Source organism: Myiozetetes cayanensis, unplaced genomic scaffold (assembly GCF_022539395.1).
Source record: "Myiozetetes cayanensis isolate MyiCay16 unplaced genomic scaffold, myiCay2020 scf34, whole genome shotgun sequence".
In the NCBI taxonomy this organism is placed as follows: domain Eukaryota; kingdom Metazoa; phylum Chordata; class Aves; order Passeriformes; family Tyrannidae; genus Myiozetetes; species Myiozetetes cayanensis.
The window spans coordinates 2,376,630-2,400,350 of NW_026087566.1; the positions used below are offsets into that span (position 1 = coordinate 2,376,630).

Below are 23,721 nucleotides of genomic sequence, written 5' to 3' on the forward strand. Positions count from 1 at the left end.
ATTGCTGTGAGGCTCCCTTATCTTACCAGATAGAAGGAGCAGGGAGGCAGAAGCTGTCCAGGGCTTCTGTTCCTAATATATGGCAATTGATTCCTGATTAAAATTCATGTATGTTAATCAGGCATAGCTTTGTCTTGCATCCTTGGCTGTGATGATGTGGGGGCCAGCAGCCTGTTCCCAATTCAGCCTGCCCTGGACATTTTGCTGCTGGGCAGCACAAGAGCTCTGCAGTGACAGAGCTCACTCAGGTTGCAGTTGTGCTGTTGGGACAAAGGGGTAATCACTCTTTGCTCTGTAGCTCTTGGGAAGGCTGCAGAGTGAACCAACCGGGGAGAAACTTGTGGACTGAGGGGGTAATTAAACATCAAAGTAAAAGCATTACTTTATAACATACTATTCTACTGTTTCTCCAGGGGAGTTTCTGGCCTTTAGGAGGACAAAATTATCTCCTGGACCGTGGTGGAGTACATCTGTATAACTGAAATGTTTTTGCTGTGCCTTTCTCCTTGCTCTGCCTGACACCCAACCCTATTGTCACTCCTTTTCTCCCCTCCTCGATCCAGGTCCTTGCTCAGAGCTCTTTAAGATGCAGCCACAGCTGCTGCTGCTGCTGGAAACACCTGCATGGCACGTTGACTGATGCATTGGAAGAGTCCACATGCTAGAAATTCCAGTTGGGTTTGTTTAGCCTGAAGAAGGATAAAGCAGCAGGGGGATAATTGAGGGTCTTCTTTAACACACAGCTGCCACATGATGTCAGTTTTTAATACAACCTGAAGGTGCAGGAAGGTGCCAGCACACTGCTTTTCCCCTCTGGAGCCTGATTTGTAGGCTCAGTACACAAGGTGAAGATGGGGTTGGCAGGGGGATCACCTGCTACATTCCTGGTAGGTTATGGGTAGCAGCTTCTGCTCAAAAAGGAGGTGGAGAGGGGCTTGCTCTCTGTGCTGTAAGGGAGAGAATTTAAATGCATCTACCAGCTTTGAGGCTTGCTTTAAGAGAATATTAAAGTGGCAAATCCATTTAACATGTAGGAATAAAAAAAAAAAAAAAGAGAGCAGCTGGGATTCCTGCAGCATCTCCTCTTTCCTGCTTAGGGTTTTGGGGAGGGGAGCTCTTCAGGCTGCTGTGCCACTTCATAGGGTCATTATGGTTTGGAAAGGGACTTTTAGTGCCAAAGTGCATCTCTATTGAAACTCAAACTCTCCTACCTCCTTCCCTCAGAGGAGTTGCAGCTCCCTGCTCAGGGGATGGATGGCAGAATTTGGGATGTGTGCTGGGTGGATCAGGATCCTTTCTGTGTCCAGGGTGAGGGCATTCCAACCCTAGACAGTGTCTGTTTGCCAGAGCAACTCCTCCTTCCCTGTGAGAGGAGGCTGGATTGTGGCGTGGGATGGTAGGTGTTCAACAAAGGTGTCTCTTCCAACAACTACAATTTGCTGCCTTTTCTGTGGGTGCCTTAAATGGCACAGTGTTCCTTTTAAATCCTGTGAAATTGTCCATATTTCAGTATCTGACCTACTCATAGTGCTGAGGAGCAGCAATCAGTACTTGTACAGCTTTTAGCTGAAGTACTTTATCTTTAAAATCCTCCCTCTGGATCTGTACACAGAGTTGTTTCCTTGCAGATCCAAGGACAACTTTTAAGAGAGTGGCTCATTCATGGATGCAATTAGAACTCTTGTGTGACTCATTACTGGAGTTAATGGTGAATCAAAGAAATATTCAGTGTGTTCCTATAATTATTGTTGGTGATTTGTAGGGATTGTTTTCATCTTGGGTCTGGTGTCTGCTTTAATTTTGCTGATGTTACAAATAAAAAACTTGTGCCTAATCTATAATAATCCCTCTTGGTAGGAAATGCCCATGAACTGGTTCACAGGACAGAGGCTTTTAGCTGAGGGTTAGCAGCGAAGCTGCCTCAACTTAGACTTGAAAAGCATCAATTCTTGTTTCTTTGATGCAAAGAGCACTTTTGCAAAGCAGTTCCCTGTTCTGCTGTGAAGCAAAGACATTCCAGGCCTGTCAAGCTCTGAGCCTTTAATGTTGAGAATGCTGGAATGATAGCATTTGATAGGCAACAGGTACTTATCTTCACAGGCATGAGGCAGGGCATGTTCTGCAGGCTGTGTCTTATTCGTGTATCCAGTGCTGCTGTAACATTTAATTTGGAAAAAAAAAAAAAAAGGCAGCTAAGGCAGATTTCAGGAGGTGATGTGTACTGTAAAATTCAGATTTCCAGCAGAACATCAAGCCTCTCCCTTCCTCCTTGCCCACTGCCATCCCTGCAGCACTCAGCCCTTGGAGTGCAACTCAAGGCAGTCATCTGGCTGGATGTGGGTTTTGGATGTCAAGGTGATATCCAAATTCCCTGTGTAGGCTGGATTCCAAGCTCTGGGAACCCATTTGTGGAGAGATGCAGAACAGGAAAAAACCCCAAAGTTCAGGCTGAGCCTCTCCTGAGGCTGGCAGAGCTGCTGCCCAGATCCTTTTGAAGCATTTACCAGGCGAGGTTTGACAAAGGGCAGCCTGATGCAAAGGGCATGCAGTGAATCAGCACAGCTCTTTATGCTCCTGGAGGGATGCTGGGTCAGCCATTTCCCACGAGCTTTTAATTCCTTTGTTCAGATTCCCCTATTCATAAGAACCTCTCCAGAAACTTTCTTAGGAGGTATGTGGAGGCTTCCCCTCTCCTCCCCTCTCACATCTTTCTCATTCCTGGCTTGGAAGATTTTTTTTTTTGATTCACTGAGGCTCTATTTCTGCTCAAGAAATCTCTTGCAGAAAAATCATCAGTACTGAAACACCTCAAACCAGTTGAGGATTAGACAAACAGATCAAAAGTTCATACTCTATAGAGGAAGAAGAGTTGGTGCCCAAAGCCTCACTGTGAATCAAGTACTGATGGACTGGGACTGGAACAGAGTGTGGGTGGGGGAAAACGTCAAAGAACTTTCTGGAACCTGTTTCCCGTCTGGTCATTGTGATTATTTGTCAGGGCACAGAACTAGAGCCTGTCCTTGGACAGGCAGACTGTGACACACAGGGAACTTCAGGGGCTGATGGTTTTAAAGCTGCCTTCCTGATGCTGCTCTGGGGAACTAAGTTTTTATAGCTCGAGCACCCGATCCTATCACCTATTAGGATGCCCTTTCCCCTCTCCAGACTTTTGCTCCAGATTAGCAGATGAAGGAAACCTATTTTCCCTGTTTCCCAGGGAGAAAATTCAGTGCTGTTCCCTATAAAGGGTGCAGATTTCAGATTGTTCAGTGTATCTTGCAGAGTTCTGTGCCCTTTCCTTGAGAACAGTCAAGCACAGAAACATTACTTTTAATTTTTAAATTAATACTTAGTTTTTATACGGTCAGTAAGTTTAAGAGAGGTTTTTGTGGTGAGCCCTGCAGTTCATGTTTTTCTTTGAGAGCTGCAGAGAAGGGGGGAAAGGAGACTGAATTGTCTCTACCCTTAGCCAAGCAACCAGCTGTGCCTGTGTGTGAGTGTGTGCTGGCAATACTAATCACAGCCCTGCTGGCAGAGCCCTGCCCAGAGGACTGGGCTCATTCTTTCACTGATCACCATGCAGTTCTCTAAAAACCACTGACCCCCTTCTCACTCCCAGTGTGACTCTGGGGTTGCAGTTTCCCCAGCCCTGCAGTGAGTGAAATGTTTGCTGCTGCTGGAAATGAGAACCAAGGAGCTGGGAATCTGGCTGGATGTGGAGAGAGCAGACACAGGTAAACATGGCCTTACCCCTGACCTACAGAGCTCTTCTTGAACTCTCCACAGCTCTAGAGGTTTATAAAAAAGGCAGCCCAAGGAGCAGGGCTGAGGCTGCGGTGGCAGCGTCACAGCCCAGCCCGGGGAGCCTCTTGTGAGCAGCTGCTCCAACCCCAGCCCTGCTGACTTCAACTGGGCAAGGCTTCACTTGGAAAAGCTCTCCAAGGTGTCCTGCACAGGGCTGGGAGCTGTTCTACCTCCTGCTACCAGCCCTACCCTGGCCATGCCACACTGGCACTGGCTGGCAGCGGGTTGTGAACCTTCAGGCTCAGTTACAATTTCAAAGCGCCACTCTGGGCTTGTTCCACCACCTCCATATTAACAAACCCAGCCAAAAAGGAGAAGGAAATTTCATCTGTGTCTTTGCACACAATTGTCTTCCCTAACTGATGGCCTTTCCTTCCCACCTTTCTGTGGGGATAAATCAAGGGCCATGAATATATTCATGCAGTACAGGCAGGAGCAAGAGACTCAGGGAAGAGGTTCTGTTCATGGAGCCTCCCCAGGGGCTGGCATGCAGTCATCTGCCAGAATAAACATGTTTAATTACCTGCATTAATATTCAGATCATGAAGCCCTCAGCATTTGTATTTATTCATTTATATAAATGGAACAAGCTTTCCAGAGCAGGGCTGCTGACATGCAACGTTCCCTCAAGGCCCTTGCTGAGAGAAGCAGTTGCCATTTTGCATATATACACATTTCAATTGATTACACTGGGTTGATTGATTCCATGAAATAAGATGATTAATGGACAGTTGTAGGAATCATCTGGGGTCAGAGTAAACACATGGAAATGGCATGTGGTTCGTTTGCAGCTCAGTTTCACCTGAAATTAGTGGTTCTTTGTCATTTCTTACATAGGGGGTTGGATTGGAGCAGCAGCTCCTGGAGATCTAACCCTGATCTTCCTCTGAGCATTTAACAGGTGAAACTGGTCCTGTGCTTAATAATGGGAGTTTCACTTCACTGTCAGAAAGCAGAGGCATTTTATATTCAAACAGATGTCAGGTGTGCTGCCTCTGAGCAGCTGTAACCCCTCCTTCCAACGTGACAGGACCCTGATTCAGTGGTCCAATCTGGAAAGACGTAATGCCCAACTGCAGTTCTGGAGCTTGACAGTAAATTAAAACATAAGAAATGAACTCTTCAGCTGCTTTTGATTTCTTTCTTTTTGATCACCCATTCTCCTTCCTTTTCCCTTGGGTCCTCTGATTGTTAATCTTACAGGTCACGGAACTTTACTAAAACAATACACCAGAAAGATGTTATTAATTATTAATACAGGCTTTATATGTTTCCTTTCAATAATTTAACTTCATTGCATTCAATGCTATGACACTAAATACCAGAGCAATTAGTACAGATGGGCTTGCTGACAGGTAATTGTCACTGTAACATCATCTTGATTTGGAAGATGTCCATCATTAAGTACATAAAGCCCAATTTGGAATCATAATAGAGTTTTATTATGGTTCTTGCCCTCTCCCATGCACTGATTAGTTATGTCTCAGTGTTAGTGGAAGGACTATTGCAGAGCTGCTGACCTGATGCCATGGGCACACAGACCATCCATGAGCCCTTGTGCTGGGTCAGGAGCTCCTGCCCTGGAATTGCCTTTCCCACGACATTCCCTGCCCTACCAGGGCCTTGCCCACTGGTGCAATGCCCACTGGGTCCTTCCCCAGCCCCTGCTGAGCTGCAGTGGGGCCCTGGCAGCACAATTCCTGCTGAGACCCAGACTGAAGAGGCTGGCTGGCCCTGTCAATGAGCTGCTCAGCCCACCCCGTGGGTAGGGAAGGCTTTTTTTGGCAGGACACCTGCACTGGCAGCGTTGCTCATCAGTTTTTCTGCAGGCACTAATGAGGGGCCTCGAGTCCTCCTCGCTTGCTTTTCATGTGTCAGTCCCACTACTTCCAACTTCCATCTGCTTTGTGTTTGTTTCTCTCTTTCCTGTGTTGACTCATCTGCTGAGGAGAGCCCCGGGAGGCTCCTCAGCTGCTGACCTGTGCTGAGCTCTGCAGCAGCTCCTCCATCCCGCCCCTGTGAGCCCAATGTTGGCACCACTCCAAGGCAGGCCCGGTGTGGGGCTGGCATTTGGGCAGCTGAGAGGGAGCAGGGAGTTCTCAGCATCTAAACCAGAGCCAGCTCTCACCAGGTCCAGCAGTCCCAGCCCACCAAGGGGGTCTCTAAGCTGGAGCTGAGACCAGCAGCTGACTTTTTTTTTTTTTTTTTTTTAATCCCAAATTATCTCTCATTAACTGCAGCAGATTCTTTGGAGCAGTTTTCATGATAAAAGGGGAAAATCCCAACACGTTCATTGACTACTTTTCTGTCTACTCCCTTATATGTATAAAAGACTCCCATACTGCTCCCCTGCAGATTCTGGCTTGGTTTGGAGGAGAAGGGACCCAACAATGGATTTATTTCATCTGTTCTGTGTCTGTGGCTCTCCTTTAACCCTTCAGATTTTTTTCTTTTTCTTTGCCTTTTCTATTCTTTTGATTTTACTTCCTGTTTTGTCTTGTTTATTCCTCTCTAGAGAAGGATAGTGAGGGAGAGGGACTCCTTTGAAAAGTCTGGTTAAATGAACTACTGTGGAAATCCAAACACTCTTTTTTAGACAAGCAATCTAGTGGAGAAGCAAGTGCCAGAATATTAAGCTGCTTGCTGAATTGTGGCCACAGAGAACAGCCTCATAGCCCTCTGAGGAGGGGCAGAGAAGGGCATGGGGTTACCCACTAGCCCAGAATTCAATCCCAGATGTCACCTGGGCATGGAAAGCAGAAGGAAGACCCTGGAGAATGCAGCTGCCTCTTCAGAGAGGAGATTTTGAGTTTCATGCCCTGGTTCCCTTGCTTGGGGGCATCTTGTGGGAGTGGGCATTGAAAATTCCCCTGACTGTAACAGACCTGGGAACCCTGCAGAGTGAAAAAAAAAAAAGCATTGTGATGCTGAGGGTTCTTCTTGGCAAGCTGCCATGCTCAGTTCCTCTTCCTCCAGACTGCAGATGGGCATTTTCATGCTCTTGCAACCTGCACACAGCACAGTAGTCATCTCCAGTCATTGATGGAGTTGTTCTTCTTCTGGTAGCTGAGCAGCTCCAATTCCCCAAAAATTCACCACACAGTGCAGTTGCAAGGCCTGGATGCAAGAGTAGACCCAAAATATTGAGTCAGAAGATGCTGATGTAGTGAGGCAGCTCATGTCAGCTCAGAGTGCTGCATCAGGCACAGACAACCTGCAAATGCTCCACAGTGTTTAAGGATTGGAGATGGAGGGAGAGGTTATTTAAGGCAGGTGTTTCAGCTCCAAAATGAATACATGCAGCTAAGTCCTCTGGGTTTTTCACTGCAGTGTATTGCAAGCGTTAAATCAAGACCTAGAGAGAGACATTAGAACAGAAAGAGAAGTCAGGCAGTAAGAGATTTTGAGAGGATGCGTGGTTTGACGATTAAAAACGAACAGAGTCGAGCATTCTGCATTTTCCAGTGATGTTTATTTGTTTCCTGTAGCCCACAGACACAGTTGGATCTGGCAACAGAGCAGATTCTTCTTTTCCTTGAAGTGTCCACGTGACATTAAGCCCAGGCTAACACTGTCGTCAAAGGCATTTAGGGAGGGAGTGGCAGAAACAATGGGAGGTGCTGGGAGGAGGCTGGACAGCAAGGCACGAGGGCAGGAAACACCTCCCCTCCCACGGCCACAGCAGAGACAGGGCGCAGACACACATAAAATCATCTCTACCAGACAAACACAGCACCATGCAACACAACCTGCAGCTGGAAGTGGGTGGAGAGCAGGGCATGGGGAGTTATTGCAGTCTGCTCGCAGGGAGCAGCCTGGGGAGCGGCCAGGTGGCAGCAGCTCACACAAAAAGGCTCCCAAGAGGCATTTGCTTGCTGAAGGGAACCGGGATTTTCAGGATGCATCTACTGGGACAGACCCCTCCCTTGGAGCCAGATCCGCTCTAGTGCATTGCAAATGGAGATCAAGTATCTAAAATACCATGTAAAGAGACATCTTTTTTCTTCGCAGGAGGTCAAGTACCATGGTGTCTCATCAGGTTAAGGTTCCCTCCCAGGGTGCCTTCCCTCCCAGCTCTGGCCCAGACCTGCCCCTTCCATGGCACCTGCTGAGGGCAGCACCACCTCAAACACCTCTTCTCCTCTAAAGAAAGATTGCAAGAATACCTTCTCTGGATGGCAATCCCCCTCCTCCCTCCAACCCAGGTCCCACCCACGCAGCCCCCTCCCCACACTGAGTGTGCTGCACAGAGGCACAGGGCCTGGGCTGTGGCTACAGGCTGTGGGTACAGGAAGGTGCCACACAAACAGCATCGCTCCCTTCCCCTTTGTTTTGCCCAGTCACAGACCTTCCAGCACCTCAACACTCCTCTGCCAAGTGCTTCCTTCATCCCAAGCAATCTGCACAGCAGCAGCCAACCCAGAAGTCTCCACAGTGCAGGGCAACTCGTGCACCCCCATCCGCAGCTGGGACCTTTTCTCAGCCCTAGAGGCTGAGAGAAAAGGCTTTGGAAAGGCAGGCTGGCTCCTGCAGCCAAGCACCTCGTCTCAGCCAGTTCCTGTACAAAATGGACAACACACACACATGATTTACAGCCTGTTTTTCACATGATGGAGCAGCTCTTGGCTCGGTCTTTCCTCATCTCTGTGTCACTCAGTAAGTCTGTCCTGCCAGGCATCTGTGACACCCGCTTCAGTCCCCGTTTGGAGTTGCTGCGCTTCAAGTTCTTGTGCACCCTGTTGACCGAGGCCAGCGTGGTCACATGGAACACGTCCCGCACGCTGTTCTCCGAGACCTTGGAGGAGCACTCTGCGTAGGCCACCGCCCCAATCTGCCGTGCCAGTGCACTGCCCTGCAGTCCAGAGAGAGCAGGAGGGAGAGGGAGCAAGGTTAAGACACAGGGGCTCTGCAAGGAGCATCCTTTCTCACGGCCCCTCAACCCGTCCAGCTCCGGCTTTCTCCCCCCCAGCAGTTTTGCCCCAACACAGAACCTGAGCAGGAGGATGACTGGGTGAAGAGCTGCACTGAACTAGGAGATGCAGAAGCCCATACTCCCCTTTAGCCACTCCAACCTGTCAAATCAGGCATCTCCACCCTCTCTGAGGAATGACTTTCCGGCCACTAAGCAGGAGGCTGCTCGGCAGAGCATCAGGAATAAGTCAGGGTGTGCCAGTGCTGAGGACAAGAGTGCTGAGCCAGAACCCAACCAGCTGCAGGCCCAGACCTGGGCACGGTGGGTCACAGAGCCCCCGTCTCTCCTCCCTGACCCGTGTGTGCAGTCCTGCCCAAACCCACCTGCTCGTGTGTCACGGGGATGAGGCGCTGCTTGGAAAGCTCCCGGAGCGTGTTGAGGTCCGTCCGCATGTCCAGCTTGCAGCCCACCAGCACGATCTTCGCGTTGGGACAGAACTCCTGCGTCTCCCCTTGCCACTGCAGAGGGAACGAGAGGCTCTGGTGTGTATGATTTTCCACGTGGGGGCAGGTTCACAACTGTTCAGACACCACTTAGCTCATCAGGGCACTTAAATGACTGCCACACACAAGGATGGGAATGGCCAGGGTGCCTCTTGGACAACTGGCTGTGTTGACCCTTGAGGTCCCAGATCTATGCATAGATCTGGGACCTCAAGGGTCAACACAGCCAGTGGGGAGCTCTTTGCACAGCACACACACTCTTTGGTTACTACTGGGAACCACATGTTCAAGACATTATGATATTCAGAGTGCAGGTATAGCTGGAATTGAAGAAATAAAGACTTGAAGCGATGGAAGGAGAAGGCCAGGGCAAAAATCCATGTCCTTCACACAAATAGTTCATTTCAGAGCTCCCAAAATGAATGCCTGATGTCAGCTGTGTCTGCAGCAGTAAATAAAGCCATCACCTGTGACCTCCCCCTGGGGGGACCTGTACAGACCCATCAGCATGTCAACACTGTTTACTTATCTAGCAGTTCTGAAGTAGGAAGCAGATAATAGAGATCACCCCTGGCTAAAGATGTTACTTGGAATTAGCAGTTTCCTGCTGAGCTGACTGGTGGTTAAGCATATACCCTGGGCAATTAGAAGAAGAAAGAAAACCAAGCCACAACCCAGTGTCCACAACCTGGTGGGGAAGTGCCAAGAACAACCCAGGTTTCGTTCAGCCAGTATCAGACCAAAGCAACTGCAAAGTATGGAAAATTCTTATTTTCTACTGGGACATGGGCTCAGGTATCTTCAGGTATTTGCTTGACAGGGACAGGACTCAGGCACCCCCAGCCCCTGGGCAGCAGGGGCTGCACAGATCTCTGGTGCCACAGCCACAGAGCACCAAGGGCCGAGGAGGAGCAGATGCAGTTCTTTTGAAGCTGGAATTCAAGCATCCTAACTTACACGAAGGGTTTGAGCTACGAGGGTCTGTTCACACCTGGCAGAGGTCTTTGCTGCCTACAGTAACACAGGGCTCCTTGGTCTCTGGAGAGAGCTGGGACGCTTTTTCCACGTGACTGAGAGCTCTGGGAGCCCAAGATCTGCTGTGCCATCAAGACTTGTCAGAACAAAGGCACCACCCCACAAAAACCTTCTCTGTATGAAAGGAAGAGTTGCTTGTTTGCATTCCCTCAGATGGCTGTCCCTTCAGCTGTACATGCTGTACAGCAGCCCAGGCATCAAAAGGGCAGCAATAATAAAGATTTCCTCTGCTGAATTAGTATTTTTGCCTGAGGCTTGAACAGCCTGATATCACAAGCTAAAACCCATTTCAACTTCATGGTATCTTAGGAATTTTCCTCACCTCCACAAGGCTGTGAGCCTGCACCAAAGGAAACAAGGCACTTAAGAAATCCCTTGGGATTTAGGGTTTATTTTAAGTTACCATACCAAAAAGACGTTTCCTAACAGCACTCAAAGTGTCTGTGAGGCTGCACAGAGAAGGCTGTGCACCAAGCAGGGTGGACTCACATGAGGAGTGTGCAGAGAGACACAAATAACTCCCAACCCCAGCTAATTATTGAGGGGTTTGCATCTCATTAAGGTATAAGTGATTCGCTTGCATTATTATTCTGCTGACTCCCAAGCTGAGCAGTGAATTCCTTCAGTCCACATCAAACACCCTCCCTCCACCCAGCCTGCTCCATACCCAGGACCTGCTCTGGAAGCCAACACTGAGCCATTGACCGAGTTATCAGAGGGGTCTTTGTCTCAGGAGTGTCTTGGTGAGGGGACAAAGACCCGCTTCTCAGGCCTCCCAGCCGCTGAGTAAGAGCCACTCGCTTCAGCACAGCACTGGGCAAAATGTGGAGAGGCCAAGAGGGCACCCAGCACAATGTGACATGTTCAGGCCGTGGCCAGTCCAGCCCTGGCAGCCTGGGGCTCTCTGAGGAGAAGAGCCACGGGAACCACTGCTCTGTGGTGCTTTTCACGCCTCAGTGTCTCAAAGAGTGTCACAAATGAGGCACCAGCCAAGGCTCGCCCCCGGGGACAGGATGCAGCTGCCAGATGCTTTGCTGCACAGTGGAACCACAGCTCCCTGAACTTCGTGGAAGGGAGTACAAGGGTACAGCCAGGACCAAGGGATGCAAGCCACCAGAAGGCCATTTCTCCTCTCTCCCCTGAGCAGCGTTCTGACTTCATCTCAGAGGAAAGCCTCATGTGTGACCCTCTCCCCGAAGTGACCCACTGGAGACCAGCCAGTGGTGCTCCACGGAGGATCCCCAGCCCTGTGGGGCTCTCTGGGGCCAGCTGGAATAGCAGCTTTGCTGGAAGTCACTAACCTGCAGGTTCCAAAGCCTCAGCTGCTCCTGCAGAGCGCAGATGGTCAGCTCTGTCGGGGCAGGTGGTGCTCAGGGCCCTGTGCTCCAGGCCAGTGGCATTGTGCCACCTCATATTCATTCACGGGCTTGAAATTCGGTGCCACAGCTCATTATTTTTGTTGTCAAGCTACAGAGAACTAACTGATTGCTGTCTTTCTTACTGTGCAGATGCTGAGCTGAAGGGAGAACCAAAAAGCTGAGCACTCTGCTTGCTTGGAAACAGGCACCAGGGGCTCAGCTGCTGCAGGCAATCCACAGTCACTGGTGGTGACAAGATCCAAAACACCTTCCAAGGTCTTCACGAAAAACAGAACAAATGCCCTACACTTCTCCCTGTCCCCACATTTGTATGTGTGAATACAGACCTCACACACATGCTGTAAGCCACCATGAGCTTCACCATTCACTGGGCTCCTTTCAAATGGAAATACCTTGCATTCTGCACAGATCATGTGGAGATGGTGGCGGCAGCAGCAGCTGCCCATCCTCCTCTGAGCACACAAACTCCAGCCAAGGCTTGGCCACAAAGCTTTGAGCCTTGATGACAACCTCGGGGAGCGGGGTGGCTGCACAAGCTGCTGCAGAGCAGCCCCTCTCACTGGCCTGGAGGGCAGGGAGCACTCACCTTCTTCAGCACGCTGTCCAGGGTCTCCGGGCGGCTGATGTCGAAGCAGATGAGCACAGCGTCCGAGTCGGGGTAGGCCAAGGGACGGACGTTGTCATAGTAGGCTGAGCCTGCAGAGGGGAGCGGGAGGAGCGGGGTGAGCAGGTCCCATCCCACTGACTGACTGACTGCTTCGTGCCCCAAGGGCCAGGCTGAGACCCTCAGCCCTCCCTCTCTGCCAGCCAGAGATCTTTAATTCCAGTCAGAACTGGAGGCACTGCTCTGCTGAAGATCAAGGATGTTAACCCAACTTTCTGACCAGTGACCAGACATCATAAGGTTTAGCAGAGTTCGATTTGCAGAGGATTCGGTTCCTTTGTTTAGGCATGGAAGTAAGAGGGGTTTGTCCTTGTGTTCTTGTATTTAGCTCTTGACAGAGTGAAAAAGCAAGTTCTGCATCCCTCTCCCTCCCCAGTGAGCATCTGGCAAGTCTGTGTGGAGCTGCACTGCCAGGGGATGTTGCTCACTGAGGAAGCTGCTCAGGACACACCTTACTCACCACTTGCTCCTGGATTCCATCACTTGTCATGCCGGTGCTGCACCACTAACAGTGGAAAGGTGCAGCTGAGAGAGAACAGGAAATGCTGCTGCTATTTTTTATCCTCTCCTGCTATCTTTATACAGGAGAGCTTGCTCACATAGATTATGAGAATTTAAGACAGGTAAAAATGAATTGCCTTTTTTTCTCTGGATCTGTGCTGGGAAAAGCCAGAGATTCCACTCTAAAAGGAGTGACGGGATTTGGTGAACAATCCATAAATGGCAGGGGGTGATTCTGCATTCTACTGGAATTCTGTGAGCAGGCAGAGAGCCCAGGCTGAATCCTGCACACCTCCTGGTGCCCACATGCGCATGCACACACCTTCAATGCAAATTTCGGGCACTGAAGTCATTGTGCCATAGTGATGTTTTTTGCAGTGCGCTCTGTTGGTGAGTGCAGATGCCTCAGCAAACAGTCCTGCAGCAATCGGCTCAATGGGGCTGACTGCACTCTGCCACTTCGAAACACCGTTTAGGTTTTATATTCGTCTTTACGTTGGCTTAAACTTCCCGGAGGAATGAGCAGCAGTTGTTTATTTATGGGAAGGGTCAGCAGAGGCACCAGAGTCCTTGTGGAATCTGCTTCCTCCAAAAGCAGGATCGCCCACCCGAAGCCGAGGCAGCCGGATGCGCTTCCTGTCACGGCCCCTCAGGATGCCCAGACCCAGCATTTTCCCACACCCAGAGGAGAGTGGAGCACCCACCCAGCCCGGGTGTCAGGTGGCTCCTTGATGAAGTCCAGCACCTGATGAATTATGGATGATGGTGGCTTATGTTTCCGGGACAATGGGAATCCTTGTGAGAGGAGAATGGGCTGATTCTCCACAGGAGCTCTGCCCCTTGGTCCTGCACAGGGGGCTCCCAGCTGAGGTTCAACAGCCCCCCCTTGCACAGAGCTGCAAACACCCCAGACCCCTCTGCAAGACTCAACCTGGGGAGCAGAGCCATGACCATTCCTGCCTCTGCCCCACACAGGGCAGGCTGAGGGTTATGTGGAACCTTCCCAGACCCTGCCCAGTGCCAGGGACTGGCCACTCACTCTTCCTCCTTCCCACCAGCTCAGAGCACAGCACCAACAGCAGCCACCAACAGCAGAGCTCGGGGACTCTGACCAGAACAGCCCCCAGAGGCAGATGCCCTGGATTAAATTTGCAATAGGATTCCCAGCAAACTTGGCTACAGGTATCTCTATATCTTATAGCCAGCCCACAGGAGCAAAAGCACCTGCACCCCCTGCTCTGGTGATGGAGAGATGTGTCTCTGTCCCTGCAAAGTTATCGGGAAGGAAGCAGCTGCGATCAGCACAGAAGAAACGGACCCTGATCTCTGCAGAGCCCAGCCCTCTTCCTAGAGGGAAAGTCATGCTCCCTGATGGAAAGAAGCCAGTCCCTGCGGCACCTCGGACAGCTCTGGGGACGGGGATGCCGCACGGGGTGGCACGGAGGGCGTTCTGACCTGGCCCTGAGGCTCAGGCTGCTGCAGTTCACAGCTGGCAGAGCCGGTGCCATGCGCTGCTCCCTCCCGTGCCCCGGGATGACCCGGTCCCGCCGGCCACGAGGCTGCTTTCACCAAGCACAGGAGTGCTGAGCTCCCCTCTGAATGGAATCCTCAGTCATGTGCTTGGTGTGGGCTGAGAGGATGAGATGGGAAAGGCAGCGCTCATCCGCATGCCTGAGTGAATCAGGTCCTTTATCTGAGCCATCCCCTCTCCCCCATGCGCGCAGGGGTATATCTGCCTCCAGACAGGGGCCCTGGCACTGGAGGGAAGCGTTCCCACACACATCCTCTCCCTTTCGGCTTCTCTGTTTTACATAAACACTTCAGATAAATCTACCCCCTCCCAGCCAAGGAATGCTCCTTTTGTAGAGGTGGTTTTGGCTCGCTCAGCGCAGACATTGCCACAGCGAACTGTATCATAGCAACCTGCTGCTCCCCGGCAGCAAGCCAGCCCCTCGGCAGACAGTCAATGTCGCCGGTGCAGCCCCCCTTTATCCCACAGGACCACCTCTGTCCCGTCCTGGTGCCAGCAATCATACTCTTACCCCTTCTGATCACAAAAGGAAAGGCCCCCCCATGCTGTCAGGAGAAGCCGAGGGAAGGGAAGCGTGAGGCAAATAACCTTATCTTCTTAACGAGATCAGAATTGGCTTCACGTTCATTAACTTTCTGCTCCAGCTCCAAAGAGTGCCCCTGGCACCTCCACTCAGCTCAGAGCAGCACTCCCAGCTGGGGCAGCAGCAGCTTCTGCCCACCCCAGGAGACCGTGGGACCCATGGCCAGTGCTGCCTTTATGGGGCAGGAGAGTTGCATTGCTCCCAGCCGAGGCAATCCCCAGCTTGCTCTGGAGATGACTCTACTGAATCAGGAAATCCTGTTTGGGTGATGGGTCTTCTAGTTTTTGCCTCTTTTTTCATTGCATTCAACAATTTAAAACAAACAAACAATAAAAAAAACCAAACAAACACAAAAACCAACAACAAAACATAAAAGCCTCGGTGCCCTCAACTCTAGCTCTTCTGAGCACCTTTTGCATACTCCAGCAAGACACTCCAGGGACCCACAGTCTGGCACTTCTGAACACACACGCCCAGCCCTGGTGTGTCTGCAGATTCAGCCTTCCTTTACTGCTTGAGTCATTCTCCCACTTGGCACCCAGGTCTGCAAGAAACAGGACCTCTGTGCATCTGCTCATGATGAAAGAGGGAAAATTGGAGCAAGCCGAAAAAACAGCTTAAAAATAAAATCCACACAGTTGTCTGAAATTCAGAGGTGTACACAGCCTCGAGCAGCTCCTCTTTCTCCTTGGCTGGCAGCCCCTGGAATGCCTGGCACTGCAGCTCAGAGACACTGCTCTTGGGCAGGGGACTGAACGGCTGCCTCATCTATACCAACATTGTGCTAATAATCTCCATTTGTTCCTTATCAGCTGCTCTAGAGATAATGTGCCTCCTCACATGGGCACCCTCCAACCAACAGTGGGACATTACAAACCAGGAGAGCCCGGGTGCATCATCCAGAGCCACGATCTGCTCTGCAAGGGGCTCTTGCAGCCCTGGCCAGCTCTGGCCTGAAACGGAGACGAGCACTGCCAAGACCTAAATTTCTCAGCAGCACAACTTGTCTTGGAGGGCTCACTGTAAACCCTCCCCATGGAGCCAGCAGTGCTGCAGCACATGCTGCTTTCTGCAGGGACAGAGGATGTCTGCTCTGCCACACAGATCCCACCGACCGTCCAGCCAAGCTCTGGGCAGGGGGACAAAGCTGCCAAAGCAGGGCCAAGCCATAAAACCCACAACTTCCACAAGCTTCTGTCCTGGCTGCACTTTTGACGTTTCTCTTGCTTGTGTAACATCACTGCAAACCCCTGTGAAGTATAGGAAAGTAGGAAACTGCCCCATGATAAGCAACAAGCAACATTCTGGAAAGTGCAGGACTAAATCAACAGCTTGGACAATTAACCTCTGCTCCTGATTCTTACAATGCACATACAAAAATTAGTGAATTACTAAAGAGCCCAGCTGGCATGCCTTCAGGATGGGCATAATCAGGATGAAGGGAATGATATTTACATGGGATGAGGTGGCATTTCTGGGCCTCTCTCCAGATCTTATTACTGGAAACCTGCCCCTCAGGAGGAAGCTGTTCTGCTGGATTTACCAGTGGGAGAATCTCCAGCTCAGGCAGGCACAGGGTGCTTCTGCCTCATCCCAGTCCTGTGTCCTGTCTCACAAATGCAGCTACCAGAGGTCCAGAGGAGCTTGCTCAGGTGAAACCTCCCTCCAGCAACTCTGAAAGCTCCCTGTAGAAGTCCCTGCTGGCTCCAGAGGGAGCATCACAGAGTGTCTGGCGTGGAAGGGCTGGGTCTGTGGATGCAGCAAAGCAGCTCAGCAGACTTTTCACAATCATGCCTGCAGCAGCTGACAAGGGAGACAAATGGGAGTCAGAAGTCCCTTCCTGGCACTCTCGCCGTGTCACAAGGGCAGCTGGCATTGCCACAACCTGCCTGTCATCCTTTCTGTGGGGTACAACAAGGACTAGGAGTGGCAACAGCTGCCTTGCAGCACAGCCAGCACACATTCTGCCTTTGGGGAGCACCGTCCCTCAGTCTGAGGGCGGAATGAATTCAATTATATCTCGATGCAGTGCTGCACAATTCAGGTTTGCTGTGCACAAGCATTAGATCCCTCCCTGGCTGCTTGGCTGCCAGATAAGGTTTCTCCCCACTGGGAAGGCTGGGCCTGTAGACAAAGGGTAGATGCTGCCACAGGGCATGCTGCCTTTGCTGCAGAAGTAACCTCCATCCCTGAGTCCCACAGCATTGCAGCACCCCTACACGATGCACAGCTCAGCAAGATGATCCTCCTGGGCACTGTCCTGCCCTGTCATGGCTTCTCACCCACTCCAGATAAGCATTTCTGCTGCAACCCTTTAAACTTCTGTCTGACTGGTTACTGACCTGCCTGAGAATGTGACCCAGCTAGCTGCATGTATTTTTAGGCTTAACTATGTATTTGTGCTGAGGCACAAGACAAGTATGCTGGTTTCAGGCTCCCAGTCTCAACAGGAAGGATGGGAGGAGCTACTTTGATATGGAAAGGGCAGCTCCACATTTTCTCTCTGCCTCAGACTGCAAGTGGCATTGAACTCTCTCTCAGACAGGACTCGCTCTTTAGAAGAAGCAGCCATGGCAATCCTGGAGCTGCACCCTGGGAATCCAGGCACAGACAGCCACAGCATCCATGGAGATGCCGTTGCTAAACTCAGTCCCTTTCAGCTCCCTAATCTCATCAACATTCCTCAGTAGTTCCCCTAAAGAAGGATCTGTTATCACAGCCTGTGGGTTCCCACACAGGCCATTCCAAGGCAGACTGTTTGCCGAGCAAAGGCAAAGAGGGAGGCGGAGGGGGATTTGCAATTCACAGTGTTATTCTTGTCTTGAAAGCGCATCTGCTGAAGAGACAGCGGCTGTGGAGGGCTGGCAGCCACACAGCTCCTCTGCTGTGAGCTGCAGCTCCACGGAGCAGGGCACGGGGCACTGCTGAACCTGCGGGCACCCATCTTTGAAAGGCTGCAGGTTGTGGCAGACACCGGAGCTCTCGGCCACGCTGCATCCTGATGGCCCACAAAGGACGGAGAAGTCCTCTCCAGCAGCTTTCCATGGCAACAGTGACCTTGTGCGAGGCACAATGCCAGGCTGGGCCTCCCGCTGAGCACTGGGAAAGATGCTCCTACCAGAAGCAGGCAGCTCTGCTCTGCAGCGGGATCTGCATCAGCAGAAGATGCACCAAGCAGATCAGTGACCTCAGGCCCCTCGCTGCTCTGCCTGCCTGCACTTTGAGGCCACAAACACAGCAGGCAGGCAGAGCCACCCAGCATTTCGGGTGAACCAAAACCAAAGAGCTGAGTCCAGGCTGCCAGGCACAGAGTAGCTTCCTCCCCAGTATTACTGGAAACAGAACAAAAAGTCAACCTGGGGACAGGCCAAAGCCTCAGACCTGCCAGCACCGGTGCCGTAGCACTTTGGCTTTGGAGGGCATTGGGCAGCAGCATTGCCTGAGCCCATGTTTCCCCTTGCTCACACTCAGTGCTGGGGAAGGGGCTCTGCAGAACAGGCAGGGCGTTGAGTCAGTCCAAGGTAGGCAGCAGGTTCCCTGGCAGTGCCAGAGTCACGGTAGGAATGCTCCAAGCGCTGGTCCCTGGGAAGCAGGTCAGCTGTTGCCCAAGGCTCTCGCTGCCAGAGACCTGCTGAGCACTGCGGTGGCTCCTCTCTGGGCGTGAGACTTCCCAGAGCTGGGCAGACCCATGGACCCTCCCTGATCCCACAGGATCACATTGCTGAGGAGAACCTCCCTGCCCGCTGCATGCCCAGGGGTAAACCCGCGCTCCCTCTCTCACACCCGACGCACGGAAACGAAACTCTCGCCCACTCCCCGCAGAGCATCGCTAATGATCACAAACCATCTGCCCTCCTCCACCTGCCACGAGGAACAAAGCTCTTCCTGATGGGTCCAGGGCACCGGCGCTGCAGGTCTGGGAGGCGCCCAGCCCTTTGGGAACAGCACGCCCAAGCCACCAGGCATCCTGCTGAACAGGAGTTTCCCCCACCGCAAGAAACCGTCGCGGTGCAGGAGAGTTTTTCCTGTGCCGAGCGTGCTCAGCCAACAGGGAGCAAAAAGAACTTGCCAGAACAGGAGCCTGAAGAGCAGCAAAGCACCCTGTCACCCAAAAGGCTCATGAGTAGAGGTGCCTGGGCACGGCCACTCCCTGGAGATGTGTCCACCCCATACAACTGGCAGGCTCTGCCTCCCTTCCCTCGCACACAAGGATGTCAAACCGCTTTTTAACGGAGGCTGTAGCAAACAGTGCAGGCTTCCCAGGGGGACAGGAGGGATGGGACATCCCTGCCCTTCTGTGAAATGGCACCTGAAGCAGTTTTACTCTCCCAGTCTATTCCCGAGCTGGGACACAAATGGAAAGAAATGTAAAATGCAACCAGCACCTACAGATGTTGGATGAGGGGATTTTCTCCCTAGTATGTTCCTAGATCTAAGGCACTTGAGACAGTGCAGAGGCCCAGCATTTGCCCTGTTTGAGCAGCACAGGTTTCATCCCCATGAAGGATTTTCAGTGCTGGAAACTCTCCAGAGTCACCCTCCAGCCTCAGAAAAGCTAATCAATGAACATTTAAAAGACATTTAAAGGAAATCGGATGTCTCAATACAATTTGGGAGCCGTTCAGTTCTCCATCACCTCTGTCTACCCCGTGGCAACATTCCTGTAAGGAGAGTTCCTGCCTGCCAGCAGCCAACGTCACAGCCTCTGTTTGCCCTTTAACAGGAGGGGCTGATTCAGCCCAAAAGGCTGCGTTTTCCAAGGCACTGCCATCAGCCAGGAGGAGAGGCCCCAGGGAGCAGACAGCATCCTGGGCTGCACAGGGATCATCCCAATGGGATGGCTGAGTGGCCAGGTAGACTGCAGCCCCACTCAGCCACCATAAAGGGACCTTTCCAGGCAGACTGCTCTTACCCCACCTCCCACTGCTGAGTGATGCTCAGCTCACTCTGGGCAGCTTCCAGAGTCTCCAACCACTTCCTCAACGAAGTACAGGGTGGGGGGAATTCATAAAAAATTAAAAATCAATAGCCAGCTCCTCTGTCCAGGTCTCTGCTGATTTCGGGGGGAGTTTCAGTTCCAATTACTTATCTAAGAGATGGTAAGTGTTTAAAATAGAAAGGGCAATCCTGACACGAGGAGGGGAGCAGTTTCTCAACACCTCCCTTCCCAATCTTGCTGGGATGGAATTTATCATGAACAATAAGCCCCTGCATGCAAAGTGGCTTAAAAGAGAGAGGAAGCAGCATAGAGACAAGGGAAAGTACTCCCTAGTGCCTGTCACTCTCCACAGGGAGGGCAATGAGCTACTCCCAGCCCCTTCAGCTCTGCTGGTTCAACTCACTATTGTGCAAAACATCTTTTACCAAAGCTCCCATTTACAAGGGGCTCCAAAGAGTAGTGGAAACTCAGCAGCAGCTTGGATTCTACAGCTAAAAGTACCGGTTTGATTACTGGGAAAAATTGCTGTGTAGTGCTTTGCAGGACTGTTTATTAAGAACTGGCTCATTTGTATTTCAAATAAAAGCTGCAACAGAAGGAAATTTATCTGGAAAACTACCTGTCGAACTCTATCCACACCAAAGCTGCTAAAAAGGTCTGACATTTTTCATAGCAGAAGAGGGAAGGAATCAAAGTCCCTTTCCTTTTGGCTGTAGAGATAAACATTAGACAAACACATCTTTTGTTGCAAAAAGGAAAAATGAATGCATGACAGCATCAGATGCCACAGCACATATCAGATACATACACACAGCTTTAAAGACTTTTTATCACATCCTATTCTTTTAACATTTGTAAGACCAAAGCAAATAATTCTGGAGAATTCCTAAAAGGCAGACAATGCCTCAAACGTGCTTCCACATCCTCTAAAGGTGATGTTTTTTATATCAAATACAGATTCTCAGAGCAAAGCCATTCAGAGCCATAACAAAGATAACCCACCCCATTCCCTTCCAGAGCTGCAGAAGCCCACGATTTGGAAAGCCCCAGCCATGGGGGTGACCAGGCTGTGGGTGACACACGAGGTTGGCCACCCCTCACTCCCGGCGTGCCCTGATCCAGGCTCACCCACTGGAGCAGCTCCAGTGAACCCTCTGCAGTGAAGGCCCCCAGACACCATAGCCATGCCTGAAGGACTTCACACAGACACGTCAGCCCAGCACCATCCACCACAAAACAGCTTCCACGCTGTAGCCACCATTCTGTGCCCCAAGCACAGCTCCCAGTCAAAAGCCAAGAACCAACGTTGATGAAACCAGCGTTTCATCCAAAGCTCCAGCCCCAGGAGCTGCCCCAGGAGCCAGAGAGCCCTTAGGACTCACATCACAGAGCACAGAGTGCCAGTGTAGTTAAAGACCCCCTTTTGTCTCAGGGAATAAAATTCAGCAAAAGCAAGGTCTCCTGGATCACAAAGCTCCAGAAAAGACTCAACAAACATATTTTACATGTCTGAGCTAGACTTAGTAAAGCCACTACTCTAGGTAGAGCTATGCTGATCCTATGGCTGTCATTTGATGGATGCAAAATGACAGCAAGGAATCTGAATAAACAACAGCAAAGAAAGGCCTTGGTCACGTTTTAATTTCCTGCTGCTCTTGGACACCAAGAGGACTTCATTTGTCATAAGTACCCCAGAAAATACATGAATATGGTGAAAGAGCATCAGCGAGCCCATGATGTACATTCACCAGCAGAACACAGCATTCAGCTGCACTGTCTGTACAAAGGAGTCCAAAGGTAAATTATAAAGTGCTTGTGAACTTTGCAGGATGCCAACACTTTTATTAGCTCTGCATCCAGCACTTCACTTGCAACTCGCGCCTCCACGGAAAGACAGACAGCCTAAAGTTTGGGACAGGTCTTGGCGGGCCAGGACAGCTGCACCCGCAGCTTCACAGAGATCCACAACCGAGGGCACAAAGAGGCAAAACCAAACTAAGCCAAAAAGACGCCAGAGAACCCCAGGGGCTCTGTGGCAGGGAGCAACGACTGGCCAGGGCTCTCCAAGCTGAGGGTTCCCTCCTCCAGCAGCACCTTCCCTCCTCCCCGTTCCCCTCCGGCTCCCGGGGCCGGCTCTGTCGCTGCTCGCTGTTTCCCTACACGCAGGTGCAGCCCCGCAGAGCTCCGCAGAGCCCCGCAGAGCCCCGCAGAGCCCCGCCGGCACCGCGCCGGCTGCGGGACAAGAGACCGCCCGCCCGGCGCGGCAGCATCGGGGTGCTCGGGACCGGCCGGGAGGCTCCCAGGCTGCTCGCAGGCTGCTCGCTGGACGCGGGATCGCTGCCCCTGCCCCAGCCCCGCCCCGGGGGTTCCGTGAACGGAGAAACCGGCCCTGCCGCCCCCTCGCCCCCCGCGCAGCCCCCGGCCCACCTGAGGTGTCCCACATGTTGAGTTCGGTGCGCTGCTTGTCGATCTCGAAGCTGGCCGTGTAGTTCTCGAAGACGGTGGGCACGTAGCTCTGGGGGGACGGAGGGGAGAGCAGAGGTGAGGTGAGGTGAGGTGATGCGCGCTGGAGAGCCCGGCCCGCCCGCCCGCCGCCCGCCGCACCTCGGGGTAGCAGTCCTTGGCGAAGACGTGCAGCAGCGCCGTCTTGCCGCACTGCGTGTCCCCCACCACCACGATCTTGCAGCGCGCCAGGTGCCCCTCCATGGTGCGGGGCCCCGCCGCCCGCGCCGCCGCTTTACCGGGTCGGCCCCGGCCTGGCCGCGCCCCCGGACCCGACGGCACCAACCAGGCGCGGAGCGGAGCCGGCGCTGGGCAGGGCCCCGCCGCCACGGCCGCGGCCCCGGGAGCCGCCCCCCGCCGGCCCCGCCGCCCCCTCGGGGCGTCCCCTCGGCGCTGCCGAGGCTTGTCGCCGGTCACGGGAGACGGCGCGGGGGTGGCGGGTCCGGAGCCGCGAGTGGGCACGGCCCCGCCCGCTTCACCGCGGTCCCTGCCCAGCCCTCGCCCCGCAACCCCGGGGTGGCCGCAGCGCCCCCGCCCCCAGCGCGGGAGATGCTTCCAGCCCCGGCGCTGCCGAGGGAAGGGGATCTGTTCCCTGAGAAATTCGGCAGAAGCGGGGTCACCCGGAGTTGTGACCCGCCCCAAGTGCGTTCGAGGAATCCCGTATCCCCGGTGTCCGTGACCAAGTGACATCAGCAGGGGCAGGAGACTGGGCTCTGCGGCGACTGCGGGACCCCAGGTCCGGCTCACAGCCCTCTGCAGAAACGGCAGTGATTTCTGCTTTCCGTTCCTCCTTGAGCACAGACAGCACATCTATAAATTACAGCAGTGATTTTAATTACTAGAATTATTGAAAAAGGAAAAGGCTTCTCTACTGCTAATGTTCCGCTGGCCACACTGCAGAGAGGTTCGCAGGAATGGTGAATGGAACTGACAAGCTGCCTGTCACAAAATGCAGTAAAAATAGAGACAGTGAAGACAAAGCTAGGCTGGAGAAGTGGAAATTAAAATGTTTTGGCAGTGAAACCAGATTTATTAATGGGCTGAGGAGGCAGATTGTTTTTGCTGAAATCACAGTCATTTTTCATACATAAATATTGGTGCTGTGCGTGATACTGGGACAAGTAAAGAACAGAGAGAGAGTGCAAGGCAAGGGGGGGTGCCATGCAAGTACCCAGTGATTTCAAGTGCTGCTTGGCCCTCTGACTGTGCTGGCTGTTCCAGCCAAGCCCCCTCGCCACACATCAGCCTCAGTCAGCACTTTGGTGAGCCAGCTGCCTGCATGTGGTCATGGGCCACCTTAGGATGCACCCCTAGGACAGGGGCCAAGCACAAGCAGGGCTGAAGGTGTGTCTGTGGCGCATTCAGCTG

The 23,721-nt window shown here is 52.3% G+C and overlaps 1 protein-coding gene across 1 annotated transcript; it reads right to left on the reverse strand.

The window, feature by feature from the left end:
• Positions 1 to 7,254: 7,254 nt before the first annotated feature.
• On the reverse strand, positions 7,255 to 22,621 carry RND2 (Rho family GTPase 2). Its single transcript, XM_050327752.1, has 5 exons — positions 22,456 to 22,621; positions 22,279 to 22,366; positions 12,220 to 12,329; positions 9,100 to 9,234; positions 7,255 to 8,656 (listed from the first exon to the last, which is right to left on the reverse strand). Exons 1-5 carry the CDS (start codon positions 22,555 to 22,557, stop codon positions 8,408 to 8,410), a joined length of 684 nt encoding a protein of 227 aa, XP_050183709.1. The 5' UTR covers positions 22,558 to 22,621; the 3' UTR covers positions 7,255 to 8,407.
• Between the last annotated feature and the right edge of the window lie 1,100 nt (positions 22,622 to 23,721).